Source organism: Lactuca saligna, chromosome 9 (assembly GCF_052625555.1).
Source record: "Lactuca saligna cultivar CGN05327 chromosome 9, ASM5262555v1, whole genome shotgun sequence".
NCBI lineage: Eukaryota > Viridiplantae > Streptophyta > Magnoliopsida > Asterales > Asteraceae > Lactuca > Lactuca saligna.
This window is the reverse complement of record NC_136425.1, coordinates 166,451,764-166,473,239: the sequence shown is the minus strand read 5'-3', so window position 1 is coordinate 166,473,239 and position 21,476 is coordinate 166,451,764. Positions and strand designations below refer to the sequence as shown.

At 31.5% G+C, this 21,476-nt stretch overlaps 3 protein-coding genes across 3 annotated transcripts; all 3 read right to left on the bottom strand.

Moving 5' to 3' along the window:
* NRPB12 (DNA directed RNA polymerase, 7 kDa subunit) lies at nucleotides 1–758 on the bottom strand. The gene is made up of 4 exons (XM_078972318.1): nucleotides 625–758; nucleotides 499–544; nucleotides 306–398; nucleotides 1–146 (listed from the first exon to the last, which is right to left on the bottom strand). Exons 2-4 carry the CDS (start codon nucleotides 536–538, stop codon nucleotides 124–126), a joined length of 156 nt encoding a protein of 51 aa, XP_078828444.1. The 5' UTR covers nucleotides 539–544; nucleotides 625–758; the 3' UTR covers nucleotides 1–123.
* Nucleotides 759–1,852: 1,094 nt separating this feature from the next.
* LOC145014698 (uncharacterized) lies at nucleotides 1,853–6,231 on the bottom strand. Its single transcript, XM_078973132.1, has 8 exons — nucleotides 6,010–6,231; nucleotides 5,143–5,398; nucleotides 4,935–5,058; nucleotides 4,507–4,853; nucleotides 2,906–4,415; nucleotides 2,555–2,811; nucleotides 2,384–2,471; nucleotides 1,853–2,152 (listed from the first exon to the last, which is right to left on the bottom strand). The coding sequence occupies exons 1-7, from the start codon at nucleotides 6,090–6,092 to the stop codon at nucleotides 2,400–2,402; spliced, it is 2,649 nt and encodes an 882-aa protein (XP_078829258.1). The 5' UTR covers nucleotides 6,093–6,231; the 3' UTR covers nucleotides 1,853–2,152; nucleotides 2,384–2,399.
* Nucleotides 6,232–12,662: 6,431 nt separating this feature from the next.
* On the bottom strand, nucleotides 12,663–16,341 carry LOC145014978 (endoplasmic reticulum oxidoreductin-1-like). Its single transcript, XM_078973424.1, has 9 exons — nucleotides 15,923–16,341; nucleotides 15,352–15,483; nucleotides 14,901–15,273; nucleotides 14,712–14,830; nucleotides 14,524–14,628; nucleotides 14,224–14,426; nucleotides 13,974–14,097; nucleotides 13,717–13,895; nucleotides 12,663–12,921 (listed from the first exon to the last, which is right to left on the bottom strand). Exons 1-9 carry the CDS (start codon nucleotides 16,094–16,096, stop codon nucleotides 12,882–12,884), a joined length of 1,449 nt encoding a protein of 482 aa, XP_078829550.1. The 5' UTR covers nucleotides 16,097–16,341; the 3' UTR covers nucleotides 12,663–12,881.
* Nucleotides 16,342–21,476: the final 5,135 nt, after the last annotated feature.

Sequence of the window (21,476 nt, the reverse complement as noted above, 5' to 3'; positions counted from 1 at the left end):
TGATATCTAAAACACTCATAATAGAGGATACCATTAGATCCAAAATTCACACTCAATTTCTGTTACAAACATAAACATACTTGAAAATATCCACGAGAGAGCTCTTCCATCATAAACCCTTCTTCAACGAGCTTCATACTGAACAACTGCAGCAGATAAGTTCGCAATTACATAATCAGCTCACATCAATGATCAATGCGTAATCAACCAAAAATCTAAACCTAATATCAAAAAAGAATCAATTTTTGAAGCTAGTTGTTTTCAAAATCATCGTGACATAAGAATCATGTGAGAGAGTTAATTACTTCGACGAGTGCGCTTCTTGTAAAGAATACGGTAACCACATTCTCGGCACTGAATCACATCACCGACCTTCAACGTATTCTCCTGTCCACAATCTGCATCGTGATTTTGTTCTTGTGAATGAAATCAGGAATTTTTATGCAGAAATTACGATATACGCAAACAGAATGTTGAAAGCATAACAAGAAAACTGACCTCCACATATGTAAGTGACCGGTTCTGGCTGTGGATCCATTGATTACTGCAAATCCATAAGGAAACAAGCATTACTAGGTATACATCGAGAGCATAACTATGGATTTTAAGCAACACTTCAAATACCTGCGATCGCTGGCGTTAGGAAACGATAATGGCGTAGGACGAACGAACGCTAGGGTTTTCGACAGGAGGGTTTTGTGAATTATGTGACGATTTTATTTGGGGCCTATATAGAGTAAATTACAAGAAGCGTCCCTGTGTTATTGTCAAATTTACGTGTTTGGCTATTAACTTTTATATTTTATTCGGTTTGTCTTTGTTTTATTTTTCTGTTATTGTTCTCGTCCCTAACCGTTTGAGACTAAAATACCCTTTTTTATTATAAAAACTATGGTTAAGTGGTTGAGTGTGGAATTTAGTAGGATGGGAGAGGTGCTAATTGTAAGCCTGGTGTGTTTATAATTGATGTCAGTTAATTTTATGAGTAAATGATTTATTTATCATGTTTATCTTGTCTACATCTTTTTTTTATAGTTTTTATGTTAAACTAAAAACAAAAAAGGGATAAATATCATGTTACAAAACAACTGATAATTTCTTTAAAAAAATAAATATTTTGACTAATGTGAAAAGTAATCGAAAATATAAGAATATTTTTACATATAAACAAAATATAAGATTTTTTTTTTTTTTTTTTTTTTTTTTTTTTTTTTTTTGAATGATATAGATAAATGGTTATGTTTTCATCACCTTCAAATTATTATTTTATATCCCTATTTGCGTGAAATAAAAACAATTGTATGAAAAATACAACGATTCTCTCGCTGAGACATAGTTCTATCTGGATAGATTTCTCCTATAACCAGAATCTAACTAAAAGTTTGCATTATTATTGTAAGTGTTTAACCTTAAGTATTTGTTTATTTTTTATTAAGATAAGATATTAATAGGCCAAACATGATTTATTAAGCTAAAAATTTTGTAAATAATAATTAATAATAATATCACACGAATAAATGTCTCATGTTACAATTTACATGTCTTCAACTTTGATTCTACCCACTTCCATAACCGAAACACCAAAGAAAAACACACCGATCCCCCTCTTTCCAACAACTCGTTTTATTTTTTATAGTTCCTTTTATCAACAACGTTGCCTTATGTTACTCTTGTAAAAATAGTATTACAATAATTTATATGAAATTATGAATAATCTCAAAATAGAGTATGGTACCAATTTCCATACATTTTTTCTTGTAAAAGAAAGAAAAATTCAATTTTAGTTTTCATCCATTTGACGCACAAACAGCTATCCAATCAAAGGTCTAAAAAGCATTGCATAATGAAATACTATCGAAATAATTTCCATATAAAGCTTGGATTGAAAGGATAAGTTATGAAGCAAACAAATATGTTTCTAGTGTCTTACATTAAATCATTAAACCTACCTATAAAAGAGTCCACGTTTGCATGATTATTGTAAAGTAGTGCTATATTATAAGAAACAAAATAAAGTTGAAAAACAGATAAAAAGGCGATATATTGACCATATTCATATTCATATTCATATAACTAATAACTCCATCCATCCATCTTATCAATCAAACAACCACAGCTTTCATGAAAAGGGCAGTCCTTAACCTTCTTGTACCTGGAGAGGTTACATGAAACAAACATGGCAGAGGAACAAATTACAAAAAAGCCCTTTCAAGATATTTACTTTATAATTCTTTTATTTGATTTAAGTAACTTGTTTTTCTATATAGGTCAATTAAAAGTCGTTTGGTTTGCTAATTATGCATAACAAACATCATGTTTAAATGAATCATTCCATTCCATTCCATCATACCAAACAGATTTAAAAGTTTTAAAAAATAATTACCGAATTGGCAATGATTTCAACTTTGACCATGGTTTCTACTATGAGAGTGTCTCCCCACGAGCTTTCTACCAGATATTTGACGATCATCCTACAAAAACTCAATTAGCACTTCAAAAAAAAATAATCATATTTGTAATTTTTTTTTTTTTTTTTAAATTAAACAAAAAAAACCTTGTAAAGAGAAGCAGCAGATTCTGATTCAACAGTTTGATTGGTGTCAAGGGTTTGGAATCCATCAAGAGCATCTAGGGTTAGCTGCCACCCACAAAGAGCCAAACCACCACCACCACCACCACCACCACCGGTTGAAGTGTTGACAACACCAGCTGCAGCCACATTTCCATTCACCCATGGACAGAAAAAGTTATGATGCTTAATCGGATCAAACTCCACCCCTTCTTCAAAGTTGCTTTCTCCATTTGGTGGCCCTAAAAAAATTAAACACAAACACAAGGGTAAAATCGTCATTTTACTCGGACTTAACAAACACAAACAGAGAATTGGAATTGGAATTGGACATACCGATTCCATTTGTGAATCCACATTCATCAGTAGGAGATGACTTTCCCGCTTGTGTCACCTCATCTTTAGAGGCTTCAAATCCAGAACACAAAACCGCATTACAAGAAAGCGAAATATTATTATTAACATTATTATTATCATTATTATTATTACTAGTCTTCTGATTCTCTCCACTTTCAACAGATTCTGCTTTCGTGGACCCCACAACCTTCGACCCACTATCCGCCCTCGACATCTGTTCCATGTCATTCTCTTCGGGAACAAAATCCGCAGCAAATTCCCCATTTTGCCCTTGGTTCTCAGTGACTTCAGCCACGGGCTCCATATCCCCAACCACACTCTCCGCCCTATTATGAACAGAAGCATCCACCCCGCCATGAATCTCCGCCTCATGACTCGCCCCCATTCCCACACTCCCCCCACTTATTCCAAAACTAACCCCACCATGAACCTCCCTCCCCCTATTCTCATTCTCCGTATTTAAAACCTCATCATCATCATTTGTACTACTCACCCCCTGCCCCCTCACCATACCTACACACGTGCTCTGTTGCACCTGATTATTACTCAAATTCAAATCCGAATAATTATTATTCTCATTCAAATCCGGACTTTTGAAATTAAAACTCACATCCTCATTATCATTATCAATATCAATATCAATATCGATATTTCCAGGATGATTCTCTACACTTTCCATTGAATCATTATCCTCGTTTTGGTAAACCGTGTCCATTGCTATAACAGATGAAGCCCGAGTTGAATTTCCAACATTTTGTTGTTGCTGGTGGGGCCCATCAACCTGAGTGGGTCCCACATTGGATTCGCGTACACGTTTGTGTTTACTGTCATTGACTTCATCTCCATCTCGGTCAATCACAACACCTTCCACACTGTCCGCTTGCATCGCGACATGTGGCGGCCGATCCACGGTGGATCCGCCTTCGTCAAGGTTTCTTTTTCGGGTCGTGCTGGGCCCGCGGGATTCGTATGAAGCTGCCCGATCACCGACCTCGCTGCCCGAAGGCTGCCCGATGGCTAAGTCTTTACCGATGTTATTCGGATCTTGGTATTGTTCGGATAGTATAGTTTTTGTTGAGATTGAGAATCCACCTCCCATTGTGAGATCTAAGTCAACTCCTCCGATGTTTGACATTGACTTACCTTCACCTGTGGCTGCCACGTCATCAAGGTCAGCTACCCATCCGTTGATTCCACTTGCTGCGCTTACGCCACGTGTCAGTGTCATTTTCTTGCTTGTTTCGGGAACATCGGTTGTGTTGGGGGTGAATCGGGAAGGGCGGGTGATGGTCAAAAAGTCAAAGATTCTGACTGTGGCGCCACATAAGCTGCAGTCTAAGAGAGGGGATCTTGATGTGGGAGTGGGGCCCACAAGGGGGGTTTTGAAAGAGTATCCGTTTCTAGCTGATTGAGCAGAATGTTCTTCACAGTCTTGAATATTTGGAACCCAAATTGGCTCCCATCCACAAAGGCTTATCAACTTCTGAGCCTAAACAAAGATTTCTCATTTCAGATAAGGAAAAGTAAAAACATATTTAGTTAAAAAAAAAAAAATGGAGTTGTTTGTGTATGAAACTTACACGTGAATATATGCATAAGGCGTCTTCTTTATTATTCTCAGAACCAGATGCAATGTCTGCTTTACAACCAGATTCACCAGGGGTGAAAGTGTATGATTGAACCAAAAATCGGTCAATTTCAGGGCCTCTAGAAACCCTCATTTCATCAAGTGTGGAAGAAGCAACAATTGGGAGGTAAAGAAATTGGAATAATCCATCACAACGATCTTTGTAGCCACCTATGAGAGCTGATGGAGGTGTAGGAGGAAACTGCACTAAGCTTTCAGCACAACTATTTCCTCTCCAAGGGCAAATTACTTTATGCCCTTCATCAAGTTGATTGGCAAACTCTTCTCCAAGATTCTCACCTATTAGGAACATACAGTTAATTATAGCAAATTTCAAGAATACAATACATGTAAGCCAAATTATAGTAGATTTCATTTCACCTTCTGTAGGAGTCCATGAATCTGGAGCAACGTATTTCAAGGTGGCACCACAAGATTCACATTCAATCTTATCAATATCCACATTCACCCAACCTCTTCTTGCACAGGCAAGAGAACTAGCAGTCTGTATGAGAGTCATTTGATCAATGAAATGATTGTAGAACATGTTGATAAAGGATAGAAAGGGAATTTTACAATTTACACAAACCTTAGGCTTTCCAAACCAATTTGCAGGCTTAAATGTAGACAATCGCCTTAAAAGATCACCCCTTTCCCATGGTCTACATGAAGGCTGAGATGAGCCAAGAACTGAACCACATGCACTTGCACTCAATGAAATCCACATGGGTTGTGAACCAATTCGAGATAGAGAACCTACTTTTGACCCCTGTCCTTGACCATGACCTAACCAATCTGTACTACCAGCATTAGTGGCAACAGCAGGTGATGATGCCCCAGCAGAACTGATAAGAATTATGGATGAATTCAATGTTCAATCAATCACTTTTGGTATGGAATTTGTAACTTGTAAGTAGTCTACAACAGCCATTAAAGTATTACGGATTATTAATCATATATTTCCTTGTTCATAGCATTCAAAGATTGACTAACGAATATCAAAATGCTTCTCCAATTTTGGAATCCCGGCTTTAAATTCCAAATAGACTTCAAACTTGAGTTCCAAATACGATAATTGAGATGCACCAGAACAATATTGATGCTTGGATTCATATCCCCAAATTGAATTGATTACGATGTATAGTACGGAGCGACGCTATTGGCTATCGAAGCTAAGTAAATTGATGTAAAGGAGGTTTTGAATCAGAAAACAAGACAATTTGTAGGTGGCAGAAGAACATGGAAATCTACCCCACCTTAAAATGAAGTGCAAAAAGCTACAGACTAGGGTTTTTTTCGTAATTCAACATATATTACATTTACAGCTATGTACGCGTATAGAAATGACGCGGCATTGAAGAACCCTAGCTATGATAGAAAAGAAAAAATCATATAAAAAGGTCTGGATGAGCATTAAATGTTGGATGATTGATTGAAGATTTAGGGTTCGGTTTACCTGGCAGCGGGGGTGGGAGGACGAGGAGACGAATTGCGGAAGAGTAATGGGTCTCCCGACGAGCTTATTCCTTCTTCCCTCATTTACTTTCTTCAGATTTTTGATGCTTGCTACTCTCTCTGTAGCTCTCTCTATCCCTCTCCTCAAACACACACACACACTCTCTCTCTGGGTGAGTGGGTCGTGGTCTCTTGCTCTGTTTTTTTTTCACTAAAATTGATGCTTTCTGTAATTTAAGATTGTTATAGGTCGTACGGCACGTGATTCGTGCGTGATTCTTTATTAAAAGGGATTTGACTTTTTAGAATGATTGTTATCTATCAACATTGGAAAAACACAATCCTTTCAAATTATATTTTTGGATTTAAGTATAGGATTTTCTAACCATTTAACGGTATCCTCTGATAAACAAATCTTTTAATTTGTTAAATATTATTTCCTGATTATTTTGAATTATTTTTTTATATATTAATTTATAAGTTTTTTTATTATATTAAATTTAATATAATATTTTAATTTAATAAATATAGTAACAAATAAATATTAATTTTATTAATTAACTTACATTTTAATTTCAAAATTTTTTAAATTAAAGTTCATTAGTTTATTCATTTATTTAATTATTTGTTTAAATTTAAAAGATAAAAAATAATTTCAGTATAATAACTTATTATTTTTCTTATTTTCTTATAAATTCAAAGTTTTTAAATATTTTGACATTTATATTTAGTTTTTTTTTAATTAACCTGTATAATACATAGGCCTCAGAACTAGTATAAGAAATATTAGTAACATGTTCAAATAAATGGAAAAACTTAATTAGTATATGTTATGGAACGACATGAATCAATTGGAAAGCAAAGTGTGATTGGATCTTCAAAAAAATTCGAACTACACCTACCATAGTGGTAGATATGGTAAAATTCATAGTCTTTACATGGATAAAACAAAGAAGAGTTAATTGTAATATTCGATGGGTCGAATGGTGTATTAATCATTTTCTCTATTTGTAACTTTCTCCTTTAAAACTTTGTAATTCCTCGTAGCATCTTGCTAGGGGCATGTTTTTGTATTGACTAATATGATTTGTCGATTTCACAAAAATAAATATAAGAAATATTATATATATAAAATCCCGTGGGGTTTTGGAACAGGAATCTTTAAGGTTTCGGAATTTGACCACAAAATTTTTTTCATTTACATTTTGACCCATAAAAAAAAAAAAAAAAACTCCTGATCCATGCAAAACATGGGCCATTTCCTAGTTAATAATAAATATTATCATAATTAAATATGAATTGTATTAATTATAAATAATATTATTATACTTAAATGTAAAATTAATTAATAATCTTCATAATAAATGTATTTTATATTTAATTATATAATAATATTTTTAATAATTAATATTTATTATACGTGTTCACATATTAGAAAATATCTTTTAAATATTGAGTTAAAGTTATTAAATCTTAATTGGGTTATTTTCATAAACACAATATTTAAACTTTTTTTGGATAGGATTATATTAAATTTAACCTCAAAAGCTAGATTGTATATTTTCGATTACTCATCTTGTATCTTTAGTTTTTATAGTATAACCAAGTCTTTCACATTCTAAATTTTATTTATTCAGCTCAAAATCAATCATTGTATATATCAAGATACATCATACAACATCATAACTTTCATCCAATCATCTCGGATTAGATAAATCATCGCATAGGTTGGTCTATTTGTGATCCTGTGACTTTAGATATATATGGTCACAATAATCTTGTTTTTTTTTTTTTTTGGTTTTAACATAGCTTAGTTTTTAAGACTCAAGTTTCACCTCATCCAAATTCTATCCCACATAACACACCAACATGATATTAAAAATCAAACTTTTGTTTAGGCTTAAAAATCTCACATCCTTAAACATATTAACATATCAAATATTATTTAATTAAACTACATATTTTACATGATGAGAGTAATGTTTTAAAATCGGTTCAGACTGGTCAGTCGAACCAAGGAAAGAAATGACTCAAGTAGCACGGTTTTATGTTTATTTTAGAATCGAAATGAACGGACTGGTTTTTACAAAAAAAAAAAAAATCTTGTTGAACAAGTTAAATTGAATAAAAAACATGAAAATGAAATATTTTGCATAACAAACTCTGATGGATTTTTTCACATCTATTTAGATTTCTTAGAACAAAAACACATGATAAATGTTATGAGGTTTTTTTATGTGGTTGTTTTCGTCGAAAACTTTATTTTGTTTCCATATTATACTTTATTTTATTTTTTATATATATGAATTGATGCTAAACTTATGATTATGTGTTTTTTATTGTATTCAGGTTGATCTACAACTTGTTTTTACATGTATTTTTAATTTTAACTTGTGGACGTCAAACTCTTGATTTATGTATATATGTACGTACACGTGTAGGAAAATAGGAAAAAACATAAAAATTATAGAATTTGGGTTGGTCTAATAGTCAAACCAGGGCCCATGACATATTAAGTGTGACATAACGACTTTTTGAAGGTAAAGGCTATTTAACCCCATGACATTTTAAGTGTAACATAGCTTTTTGAAAATATAGTTCAATCTTGCAGATAGATCAAGTGTGTGTTCGGTAAAATTAGTTGGTAGCTGGTAGCTTGTAGCGGATAGTGGGTAGCTTGTAGCGTTTTGTTAAACGCTACATGAAGTAACATTTGAATTTGGAGCGTTTTATTTAAAGTAAAAGCTAGAAACATGTAGTGTCAAACAAAGCTTTCTGTTTAAAACGGAGCGTTTTGTCAAACGCTAGAAGCTCCTAAAAACTCCGTGCCGAACACGTCTCAAATGAAGTACCTCCGATTCTTGTGAGCAAATCCAAAATAGCAATGAATGTGTACCTAAATGCAAAATAAAGTTGAAAGATATAAAACTAGTTATAGAATAACTTTTGCTAATTTGACATTGACATGTCTTCCTAACTCCTTTCTTCGCTTAATGACTATAAGTCTGTGTGTCAAACAATAAATAAACAATATGGTATAAAAAAATATTTTTTTTCTTAATTTGAAAATAGATATTTATGATTCTAGATTTTTAGTTACAACATGTTTTATTTATTAAACAAAAGTTTGAAAAGTAGGAGAAGGCTCTACATGACTAGTGTATTGATCAAAATAGTTAATATCATAAAATACTATATATTGAGTTTTTTTTTTCTTCTTTTTCCAAATGAACTTTTTTTTTATAAAATTGATCTTATATTTTAAAGCTTTTAATATGGTCATTTTAACATATTTACCGATAATCTTTCAGTTTTAGACAATTTTTTTCAGAATATCCCTTAAGTTTTTCCCTAGAAAATCTCAAACTTCTTTTTTTCATCTTTATTTTTTTTTCTGGAAAAAAAATCCTTCACATTTGCCAATTTTTTTGGAATCTAGTTTCAGCTTTCAATTTCATGTTTTCTCCGATTAACAATTTTCAATCTTTGAAGTGGTTTGATCCATACTAATATTATTATATTCTTTTTAGACTCACTTTTTATTTCTGTTTAAACCAATTTCTTTTAGTTTTGACTCATAATCTCATGTTCTTCTCATTTCTGTTCTTAATGGTTTTCAACATTAGAATTTGAATCAAACATTTTTTTTTTTCAAAACAAAGAGAAATGCTACACTATCCAGTTGTGGGCGAAATGCATATCAAAATCAATTTTGCATGATGCTTAAAAATTATAGTAGATGAATAATAGATGTCTAAATTGGTTTGATATCTCATATTGTTTTAAAAATCAAACATAAAGATGGTTTTCAAATACCAATCCATGTTTAGAATCTAATCTAAGCTTTCATGTTTTCCTTGTTAGAAACATTGTCAAACCAGACTAAATAACTGTTATTCATCTGCTACAATCTTTGAGTATCATGCAAATAAAATTTGATATATATTTTGCCAACAATAATTAGACATAATATAATTCTCTTTGTTTTGAACAAAAAATCAAATATTTCTTTCAAATTTTAATGTTAAGCTAAAAAAAAAAATCATAAACAACAACAAAACATGATAAGTATGTGTTGAAATGAAAATGTTAGTTCAATATAAAAAGCTTGTCAACTGTGAATTTTTCGGGAAAAAGGTAGATGGTTTTTCCAAATAAATTTCTTTTCTCTACAACCAAAGAATTTTTACTAGTATTAAACATGCTACAAAGGCCACATTGAAAAAAAAAATGAAAATGCAAGGTTTTTTTAGATATTAAAAGTTAAAGTTTAATACGGAAAAATATCGATAGCTAAAATAGTTTACAATATTAACCGTAATCTAAATCATTAAAATTTACATTGAAAAGTCCTTAAGAAAATCCAAATACAATGTTTTGTTGCCATCATTTTATTTTTAGTTATCATATATATACTTGTTTCCAGTCTACCAATGTAATTTAATTTAAGGGATTCTAAAATAGATATGTATGCTAAAATTTGTTCTTAAACCCTAAACTCTAATGTAAAGTTGATATTTATATGGTTTTGACACTTTATAAGAAATTATAAACATTTTTGTTGCTCATCATATTTAATTCGTTCTTGGCAATCTTGTACCTTTTTGATAGGTTGCAGACACTTTTATATATATATATACCAGGAACACGTTTGTTAATTCTGTTGTCCTCAAATGAAAAAGAAAAAACTATATAAAAAAACACAAGTCAAATGAGTTGACTGTGTCACAAATCATCAAAAAATATATTTTTCGTGTGTACGTTTATAATTAAACAAATTGAATTATTATTACGAATGAAGTTTTTTTTAATCGTAATGTACCTTAAAATTGTTAAAAGGGATACATACAACAATGATCATTATAAATGTCACTATAGGTCTATCTAATGATTTTTTTTTTACCAAAATGACCATTGATACGAAAATAAATATTTCGAAGTAGCGTTCTGGATTTCTAAATCCACAACTTTCAAGACTTTTGATCAATAGTTTTTTATCTTTATTTTTCGTTATAAATGTTTAAGAGTGTTATTTAATGGTGTATGTACATTAATGGATCCACCTTCAAATATATTTAAATGCGTTATTTGTTTTCTGCTGTTGTAAGTGTTGAAGAGCATTTCGAACATCATACAAGTCTAAAATCTCGTATATGTCTATCTAACAATCTTGTATGTTGTTAAAATAATTGAAAGAATGATATCGATATTTAAAAATCCACCAATACTCACCTCGCACTACAATTCAAGAATCAAATACATAATTTGATAAACGGTTCAATGCTCAAAACAATGAATACATAGATGTAGTCTATGAAAACAACAATGTCTAACACTTAGTTGATTTTTTCTTAGCAATATGGTTGTTAAATTACAATCGATATTTTTAAGTTTAAGATTTATATGTGAAATAAAATAAATGCTTGTGACGATCGACCCAACTTGATCCTTTTACCTAAAGTAATGACTTTGAATATTTTTCTTCCTCTAATGCAACAAGCAAAGTACACATCTAAATGTCTAATTCCATATTTGCATAATAAATATTATCCAACATGATAAGACTATTTTTCATAGTACATTGTTTAATGGTCACCTTAGTGAGGACGTATTTGTAGATGCACCAAAATGTTTTTAAAGTCTAGGCATCGTAATGAAATGTACGAGCTTCATCCGAAGTAACCATTCAAGAACATAAATCTTTACTTATTAGAAGATCAAACCAATTGGCCTTGCACAAAATGAAGATGAATTCATGCATCATTAGAGCTAGTTGAAGCATTGTCATCTTATATGATCTAGAGTGTAATAGACACATTGATTATGTGCAATAGCTATCTTATGATATAAATGAGTTGGTTGGGGATCCTTTTCAATTTGAAAGGGCGAGCGATTCAAGTCTCATTAGTGATATATTTTTTGTTCCAAAAAAATTATATGCAATAACATTTCAACTTTGCAGAATGTCGATATAGTTTTATAAAATCATATTGTTATAAGATTTAAGATTACAATGTGTGGGAATCAAAGACTATATAAGATTGACATTAACATAAGAGTCTACTCTAGCCTAAGTACAAACATTGGTAAATCTTAAAATCAGTTCAAGATGTATATTTCAATTTTGGACTCATAACAGTATAAAGACATTAAAATAACGCATCTTATGATGTATATGTGGATCATTTAGAATTTTCTCCCGCTAAATGCTAATGACATGTTATATACTTTGCCCAATATTTAATAGGTTCAAGGCATCGTTGGTTGAATATAGATAAGTCATATGCCACTCTTTTTCATGAAGAATATTTTAGTACTCAAGAAGGAATGAATAAATATTCTCAGTTTACGTACATCTGGATGGTATTCATTTCAAACTCAAGTTATAGGCATGCTCATCATATTCTGAAAGGGTGTTCATTTCGACCAAACACTTCAACTACACGACTACTTGCTAACCCATATAATCATGGGTACTGAAGTCGAACTACTAAGTAACCCTTCACATGGGTGTGTTATTTTCTCTAATCCTAAATTAATAAGTGACCATTTTTGTGAATTTCCCCTCTTAAAAAAGTATTTTACAAGGATAAACAAAAGATGTTAATAGGTTTTAAAAAAAAAGTTACGAAGTTTGGTTTTGGTCGACTTCACTAGCAGCAAAACTTGCGGAAAAACACCACCACATTTAAACAATCTAACACGATACAAAAGTTATTTAACAAAGTCTAAAACATTTTACGTCCAAAACATTACTATTATATTTGGTAGTTGTTTTTTTTTCCCGCTCTATTCACATTGTATCTGTCTGTATATAATCTTATCTTCACTTTAACTTATCTCATCTCTGATAGTGACTTGATTTGGGTCCCTTCAATTCAAGATTTGTAGCGACATTGGCATGTTTTTCCACCTAAAATAATTACAAATTAATTACTTAACACACTTGGAATACTTTCAGATAAGAGATTTAATAAGCGAAAGTTTATTTGATTAAATTAAAAGTAAGGTACATTATTGTTGGTCCCTGTGAAATGACCATTTTGCCCTCATCTGGGACCAAACCGGTGACAGCAATAAATAAACCATCTTTTGGGAAACTATCACTATCACAAACGACCACCCATTTTGCAAACTTACTAAAAATTTGATTAATTATTCATATTTTTCCAACTACTAATAAATATGAACAACTTGTCAAAAAAAACTTATTCGCAAAAACCACATTCAAATATAGCAAATTTGTGGCGTCATAAATTCTTCATGAAGCAATTTCACAAAACGGATGATTATTTTGTGATGGTTTTTAAAAGGGTTAATGTCATAAAAGGGTAACAAACTTTTTTTTTTTTTTTTTTTTTTTTTAATTTTTTTTTTACAGAACACCATAAGCCATTATTTTAAAAAAGTAGCATAAAAGGCACGCACAAACTATTTCTTTTTGTTATTAAAATGATGATATTTTGTGAATATTCTTACAACAATGGCATTTATAAATTATAACACCTCTAATTTTGGTCCATTTTAGTGATTAATTAACTAGCCTTGAAATAACTGTTAACAAAAAAACCCCAAAAGGTTTAGAAAAAGGATAGAAAATGGTTTTGCATAAAAAGAAAAAGATACACTACTTTTTTCTCCTTAGTTTGATTAGAAAAGCCAAAGGAACGCCTAAAAAAAGCGAGTAGAAGACAAATTAATTAATTACCAATGAGCCCTTTGTATTCTTTGAATAAAACCAATTGTTTTTGGTTTTACATTGGGATTTTGCAACATTAACCCATCCATGGCAGCTGAAGAGCCCATATCAGTTACCGACTTAAGTGATTCAGACAATCGATTAAGTAAATTCATCAATGCAATCACTTCATTTCTTTGTAACTGAAGCTGCAATAAGCCAATAATAATGAACAATTACTATTTCAAAAATAGAATTGAAAATAGGTTTGTGAAATTAAAACTCACATGTTGATTTGGGTGTTTTTCACTGTCGACAGAAAATAGGATCTTTAATGCTGTTCCAAGACCAAGAACTTGAAGCTTTCCCCATAGACGACATTTCTCACACCCTACACAATCCATAAGAGCACTGCAAAATATGTATTTGGTTATAAATTGTAATTTTAGGTAAAGTACAGGGGCCAGAATTGTAATTTACTCTAAAAATATGGATATTTTTTGGCTGAAAGGAATAAGGTAGAGTTGAGAGTGGAACCTGATGTTTCTAAACTGTTTTTGTATCTGTTGTTTTAATTCTGGACCAATTTGCCCTTGCCATAATTTAGCCTCATCAAAAGGAAGAGGGCATGCAGCTTGTAATTTGGGATTGTGAATTAGTTGTCGAATCAATGAATGGGCTTTCAGATCCTCCAAATGGTTTCCAGAGTCATACTCAGCTTCCTCTAAGTAAGGAGCAGCCTGTAATTTAACATATAAAAGACACAAAATATCATATATATGAAACTTTGTTACATAAATAAGTAAAATTAACCCTAGAAAATTTTGATATTCTTACCTTTGTCACAGCTCTTAGAACAAAGAGGAAAGTGAAGTATAGATTCTGCACACGTTCTGGATGTTTCAAGACTCGATCATGCATCAATTCAAGATTTGCACCCCACTGAATCATGAACAAAAAATACTATGAAATATATAATTCCAATATCACATGATGGAAATGAATATATTTTCAGGAGAAAAAACCTGATTGGTGGTTTCATCAAGAAGATAATCAGCAGCTATGTGGATAGAAATTGAGGAATGAAGACCAGATATCAACTTGTACAACACTTTCTTCTCTTGACAACTTTCTCCAGATGAATCTACACAATGAAGAGATTCCAAAAAGTCAATAGAAGGTAATTTCTGCAGTAATATTAACAATGGACTTACATTTTGGACAATTTTCTGAATATATAGCATCCCATATTCTTCTTGCTGAAGGACCTGTGTATCCTGTGTAACGTTCAGGGTTTAATTGAAGATTTACATATGTCATTTCATTATTATCAGTTTCATCATCATTAGTCCATGGATTATCTACTTCAGGCCAGCCTCTAAATACTTTAGTATCTAGTGTTCGATCAACAGCAGCTTCTGGCTTTCCTTCTTGACATATAAGATCATCTTTTGCAAGGCCATAGAGTAATGGTGGTCTTTTGAAAGGTTCAGGGAATTCATTTTCAGGACATTCACATACACTGCAATCACGGAGTCTGCACATGCCATCATCAGGCCAGAAAGGGCAATCACACCATAGCTTAACCTGTGAAAGATGTGTGAATACACATTAGGATCATCATTAGTCTTATAGAAAGAAGATAGATATGATTAGAAACAATACCTTAAAATATCTGAAGAAGGGAGTTGTAACAAGCTCTTGCAACAAGGGATGTAAAACAGCTTCGTTAACACTATCAACAGTCTCATAATCACAACAACAGTCCTCAACAATGCCTGTGTATTTATGAGAATCCTGCTCAATGAACAAGGGGGAAATATCAAATTAGTAATGCTTATCTAAATTCATATCCAAGCAATTCCAATTATCTCTAAATTACCTAAATTTTCACCAGTAACTAGTTTAGAAGATTGATCGCTTACCATCGCATCTAATTGGACTCGAATACAGGTTCTAACCTAGCGTACATTGTCTAATCCTTGTTTAATAACTTTCAATTGCAGATATAAAGTGTTAACATCGAACTCAATCAAGAGCTATGATTTCAACTACAAGCGACGATATAGAAGGAATTTAGGCATATATATACATAAGACTAAGCAGTGTCTCGAGAAGCACAATCTTCTTCTAAGCGTTTGAATCTCAAGGATTTCTATCATTTCACATCGAGAAGCTTCAAATAAAATTACGTGAGAGAGAGAGAGAGAGAGAGAGAGAGGGAGGGAGAGAAAACCTCAGAACAACGGCAGGGAGAACGAAGAAAAGAGAATCTCCGAGAATGCAGCCATGGAGTTAGAGATGTAGCAAGTAAAACTGCTATCAAAGCTCCAACAACTTTCCACCTCCATATCATGTTCTTACCACCGCCATTAGTAATTTTATTGCGTTTGATCTCTACCTCCACCATTAATTTCGCATACAACTCACCGATTTCACAAATTGTTAAAACCTCTGTCAAAAGAACCCTAATTTCTCCTTGAAAATTGATTTTGCGACCGGATCCGAATAAGTATTTGGGTATTTATTATATAAGATGAATGAAAGAGAGAAAAATCAAAGTTACTTAGTTGAACTGATTTGAAACGCCGACTCCATTACTTCTACACACAGATTTGAAAGAAGGAAATCAGTTGGGAAGTTGCCAAGATGGCGGTCTAAACCAGAGACCAAACTCTATAATATTATCTACTCGCCTTGGACACAATTGGATTACACGTGCAATTAAATATTTAGATAAAATATTAATTGCTAAATTAAATAAGTAATAATCACAAAAATATGACCATATTTAACAAATTCTTTTTATCAAATGATAATTGTGATTGTGAAATGATAAAAATAAGATGTTATTTTGAAATTTTAGGAGAGAAAGACACAACAATATTATTTTGTATTTTCAAATACATTCTTCACACCGAATAATAATAGGTAAATTAAATTTATTTGCTTGAGGTTAACTAAGTTCATTTCCTTCATCTTTTGTGTATATGTAAAATATTGTTTTGTTTTTTGGTGTTTAATTAATATTTGTTTCAAATTTGATTTTACAATGGTAGATGTATTTTATCAATTTAAATTGTTTATTTATATAGCGATCTAGTTGGACCATATTAATTTTTTTTTTTTTAAGTTTTATGTATATTGAATTATGGAAAAAATATATATATGAAGTCTTTAAAACATGTTACAATCTATATAAATCCAAAATTTCCATGCACAAATCCTCAAGTCATCCATATCTATAACTATTAAACTTTTTAAAATTTCGAGAACAATAAAGTAATTTCTGAAAATGCTTTGCAAAAGAATTACAAAATAAAGTAATCATGAAAATGCAATTTGGCAGAACTAAAAGCTTTTATATAAAACATGCAGGTATTTTATGATACTTTTAAAAATATAATTATATAAGTATGTAACAAAATCTCCTTTGTATTTAAGTGGAAAGCAAAAATTAAATACTTTTTTTTTCTTTTATATAAATATGAGCCAATTTTATTTACTGAGTATCTTGAGCGCGTGAAAGACTAGGTTGGTTTGACTTCCGCGTTTATCCATCCATTGACGCGCGACAATGTAATACATGTGACGTAGCTCAACCAATAGGAACAAACCGATTTTACAAAACCTGATGCACACGTCCCACAAGATTCTAACTCTTTTATTATTTTTTTTTTTTATGGAAATTTTCTTACTTTGCCATTAAAGCTGAATCAAAACATATCGGTTTGAACAAATGTTAGATAATTTGATGGAATAAATTGCTTTTCTTTTTTAACTAGCAGTTTACCCGTACTACTAACCTTAAGATATGTTTTTACAAATTAATTTTTAGATACAAATTAGTTATTTTGTGCAAATAATTTATTATATTTAAATAATTATCAATAAAAATCATGCTAGCAGAAATAAAATTAATATAAATTAAAAATGAAAGTTAGGATTGTTTATAAATGTATATAAACACATGATTGATTATACATTATTAATCGTACTACACTTCTTTATACACCACATTTATAGATATCACTGTCGTTGAGTTGTTTGTCAGAATTCACTAACAATTTTGTATTGACACACGATGGATACTTTGGAATTGTTTGCCCCTAATCTTTATTAACTGTCATCGCGAAACCTAATCAAATTTGAAATTGTTTTCTCTTCAGCTTGAATGAGAATATATCATCTTCAGACAGACATAGATGAATCATTGGAAAAAAAAATACCATATTTCTATCATGCTGACCAACACAATCGGGTGTCGTTACACAATCCATTTGATGGGTCTAGATTCTGTAACATTATTATCGGGCATCTGTAGAAGCAAAATTGTAAAAGTCGAATATTATGTTTTGTATTGTTTCGCATTTTATGTTATTTTACTAAGTGATATTTTGTGCGAAGTGTAATGTTTAGAGTATTTTTTGTACACTCATGTTCCCTATAATAGAGACTGAGGTTAGAAGTAGAGGAGAACTATTTTGTTAACGCAAATATCCTTTCTGCTTATTCTGTAATCAGTTTTCATCAATATGAGATCTGATTAATATTTACTCTTCGTGTTATAATTCTTAGATTACTAAAATCATACTTTGTTTTCTTAAATCTCGATAACAATTCTCATCAGCATCCAATTTTATGTTGTAGGTAATGAGGGGGTAAACCACTAACACTGGGTGTGTTCAAGAATTCCACATGATAGATTAGTTAATAGTTTCATTCCGAAGATTAGTTATTTTTTTCCGAATGATGGATACTTTGCTTTTGACCTCTTTAGGCCACCTTTTTCTTATACCGGTCTTTTTTTCTTACTCATTTTTTTCGAACCGGTCTCGTTCTAGACCAATATGGTTAAGCGATCTTTTTCGTTCTCTCCACAGTAATACTCAATAGGTCATATCTATGATCAACACATTTCTCTACATTTCTCTCAAATTGGTCCGATCCAAGAACCGGTTCCAATCCGGTACGATCGGTCCGGACCAAATACTCAACCCTAGTTTTGAGCGTACTGTCACATTTCCTTATATCTAATATTGTTAATGTATAATGTTATGAATAAAAAATACACATAAAATTTTGTTTTTGTTATATATACTTGTAGAATGAAACTTGGAATTGTTATATTTAGATCAAGATATTACTTTCGTCGCATAATAAAAGTTATATTTTTATCATATCTAAGTTTTCAAATGCATGTATTTTATAATCGTTTCAGTTCTCTACAACACTCATACTTTTAAAAAATTATTTCGCCAAACACCTTTCCCAAACGTTTGTAAACCAAAAACCCTTTCAAATTACTTTTTTTTGCAAACTTCTGCAAAATCCCACTGAAAAACAGAACCTATAACATATATTTATTCAAGTAGTCAAAACCTAAAAATAAATTCAAGTACTTATCACAATTCCATGTTTGTTGTTAAGAAAAGGTTGACACTCAAATTCAACCTGTTCATCCAAACATTCATCATCCAAACATTCAGCCTCTACTTCCATTTCTAGCATGGCTTCATCATATGCTCTAATAAAGTTGTTGAATATACCAAACACTTGTAACGCTATATAATCGGATAGATATAAAGGTATGTAGAACACTTATTGTGAAAATCCTAATACTCTTCTTCTTTTGTGTGACTTTGAACTGATAGAGATTATATCAGATTTTCTTATCAAATTTTGAGTCTAAAGGTAACCTAACAAACCATGATTGAATTTTGGCAATGCCTTAATAGCAAATTAAAAGTCATAAGCAATATTTTTAACATGAGTAAACGACCAACACAATAAAACCATAATTTTAACAATTGTTTAGAATAAAATCTTCTTTGAGACATTTTAACAAACATATAATGGCATTCATTCAAAATGAAAAAAAAGAAGAAAACCCAAGCATAAAATGAAACTAAAAAAAGCTATAGCTTCAGCAAATTTAAGGATTTGATCAGATACTCGAACTTCAAGCAAACCCATATTAAGATATTATTAAATTAACCATTCGAATTTAATAGAAGTCATATCCAAACCTGAATTAATGTCCCGATCCATAAGCAAAATTTTGATCCATATATTGGTTGCACCAACTGGAATAGAGACATAATCATCACCGGTGCCGATGTTGGAGTGAAAAATGGGTAATTAGAAAGAAAGACATGAATTCATCTCACTGCAATGGGAATTAAAAACAAAGCTTTATAGACCGAACCTTGTATGGACATCAACAGAAAATCCGAAATCAAAGTTAATCTTCGTATCGATTTTGGTAGAAAATCTAGAATAAAAATATGAAACTCAAAAATTGAACAACAAAATTAGACAATCGATGAATAAATGAAATCATGAAAGAACATGATTGTACTTATATCACTTATTAATTAGAATGGTTAGTTAAAACCCTAAAGCAGAGCGGAGTGCTGCTTGATGATGTTTGAGATTAGGGTTTCCAAAGCAGAGAAGTGAAAGGCGCACAAGAAAAATTTTAAGCGAGATCGGAGGATATCCGATTTTTAGTATAGACTAAATAGTGGTCTATTTATGTCCAGTTGAGTTGTATACCAAGCTTAATATTTATTTTTTAGAATTGATTTCCATAATCATCTCCTCAATTCATGGTGTTCGTTGTATTTGGTAAAGATTAATAGTTTTGATTTTCTCCAAATAAAGATTAGTGGTATTTGCATTAAATTATGGTACTTGTTGTTGTAAAGATTGTACCTCTTAAAATTTTCAAGAAATGTTTAATATGCTTAATAATATAGTAAAGATAAAGATATTGATTTATCTTGTTTTTGTAGATTGTTGCTTAGTTGTTGAAAACTCTAGAATTCAAAGCCACATAACATGTCTAATGTGACGTTATTTAGAAATACAACTTCTAGCAAGTGGTCGTTTTTCAACGTGTCATTACAGAGATAGACGTAGAAATACATAGTAGGTGTTATTCGGATGAATAAGTATTACCGATACATGAAAAATAGGTAAAAAAATCGAAAATTTGTCCACTGCGGCCAGAAAAGTTAGGGGTTGCCGGTGTCAAATAGTGAACCCCTTAAAACCATCCATGCGTGTCAATCAATTGGAAAAGATTATTTTTTGGGATGTAGTTACCGGTTTTTAGGGTCGGCCCAAGGGTAGGGTGACCTGGGTAGAATGAGGGCATCAATCTTCGAATATTCGTAAGGATGTATTATTATTTTGGACGCTAAGTTTGATCCGGTTTGCGTATGAAAAAAGAAGCAATAGTGAGACAAAAAAAACACAGCCGCACACAAAGAAAAGGAAGAGACAGGGAGAAAATGAGGAGACGGGATACCGAGACACATCACAGCAAGTAGTGACGATAACAATTGTATATATTTACTTGTCTCCTACTCCCAACAACCGAACATCCTTATGATTTTAATTTCTATCGATTTATTTTTTCTGAAACTTTTTGGTTCTTCTGATGTTTTTTATTTCTTCTTTTCTTTATTGAATGAAAGTCACCAAGGTTTTCTGATTCTTTCTTTCATTCGTGGACTGAGATTTGAGGTTGCACCAATCTTAGAGAACAAAAAAGTCAAATTACAATTCCTTCTTCTTGTATCTTTGTTTCCAACTTATGTCAGGAGGTTTATGTATTTTGGAAGGTTTTCTAAGTTAGGGGTATTGTGGGAATTTTTGTGGTTTATAATGAAATTTGCATCTGGTGTTATTCTGTCGCTGAATGTGTATTGTTGGATGTATAATGATATGGTTGGCTTACTCTTGAAACTCAATGTTTGTAGCACCTGGTTTCTGGTATGTAA

Coding starts and splice junctions, on each gene's coding strand:
- NRPB12 (XM_078972318.1), bottom strand. CDS start 538: ATGGATCCACAGCCAGAACCGGTCACTTACATATGTGGAG. Junction 399..498: donor GGTCACTTACATATGTGGAG/GTCAGTTTTCTT, acceptor ATCACGATGCAG/ATTGTGGACAGGAGAATACG. Junction 147..305: donor CAAGAAGCGCACTCGTCGAA/GTAATTAACTCT, acceptor TATCTGCTGCAG/TTGTTCAGTATGAAGCTCGT.
- LOC145014698 (XM_078973132.1), bottom strand. CDS start 6,092: ATGAGGGAAGAAGGAATAAGCTCGTCGGGAGACCCATTACTCTTCCGC. Junction 4,416..4,506: donor CCTTATGCATATATTCACGT/GTAAGTTTCATA, acceptor ATCTTTGTTTAG/GCTCAGAAGTTGATAAGCCT. Junction 2,812..2,905: donor TGGATTCACAAATGGAATCG/GTATGTCCAATT, acceptor TAATTTTTTTAG/GGCCACCAAATGGAGAAAGC.
- LOC145014978 (XM_078973424.1), bottom strand. CDS start 16,096: ATGGTGGAGGTAGAGATCAAACGCAATAAAATTACTAATGGCGGTGGT. Junction 14,831..14,900: donor TTCAGAAAATTGTCCAAAAT/GTAAGTCCATTG, acceptor TTCATTGTGTAG/ATTCATCTGGAGAAAGTTGT. Junction 12,922..13,716: donor AGAATACAAAGGGCTCATTG/GTAATTAATTAA, acceptor TAATTATTTTAG/GTGGAAAAACATGCCAATGT.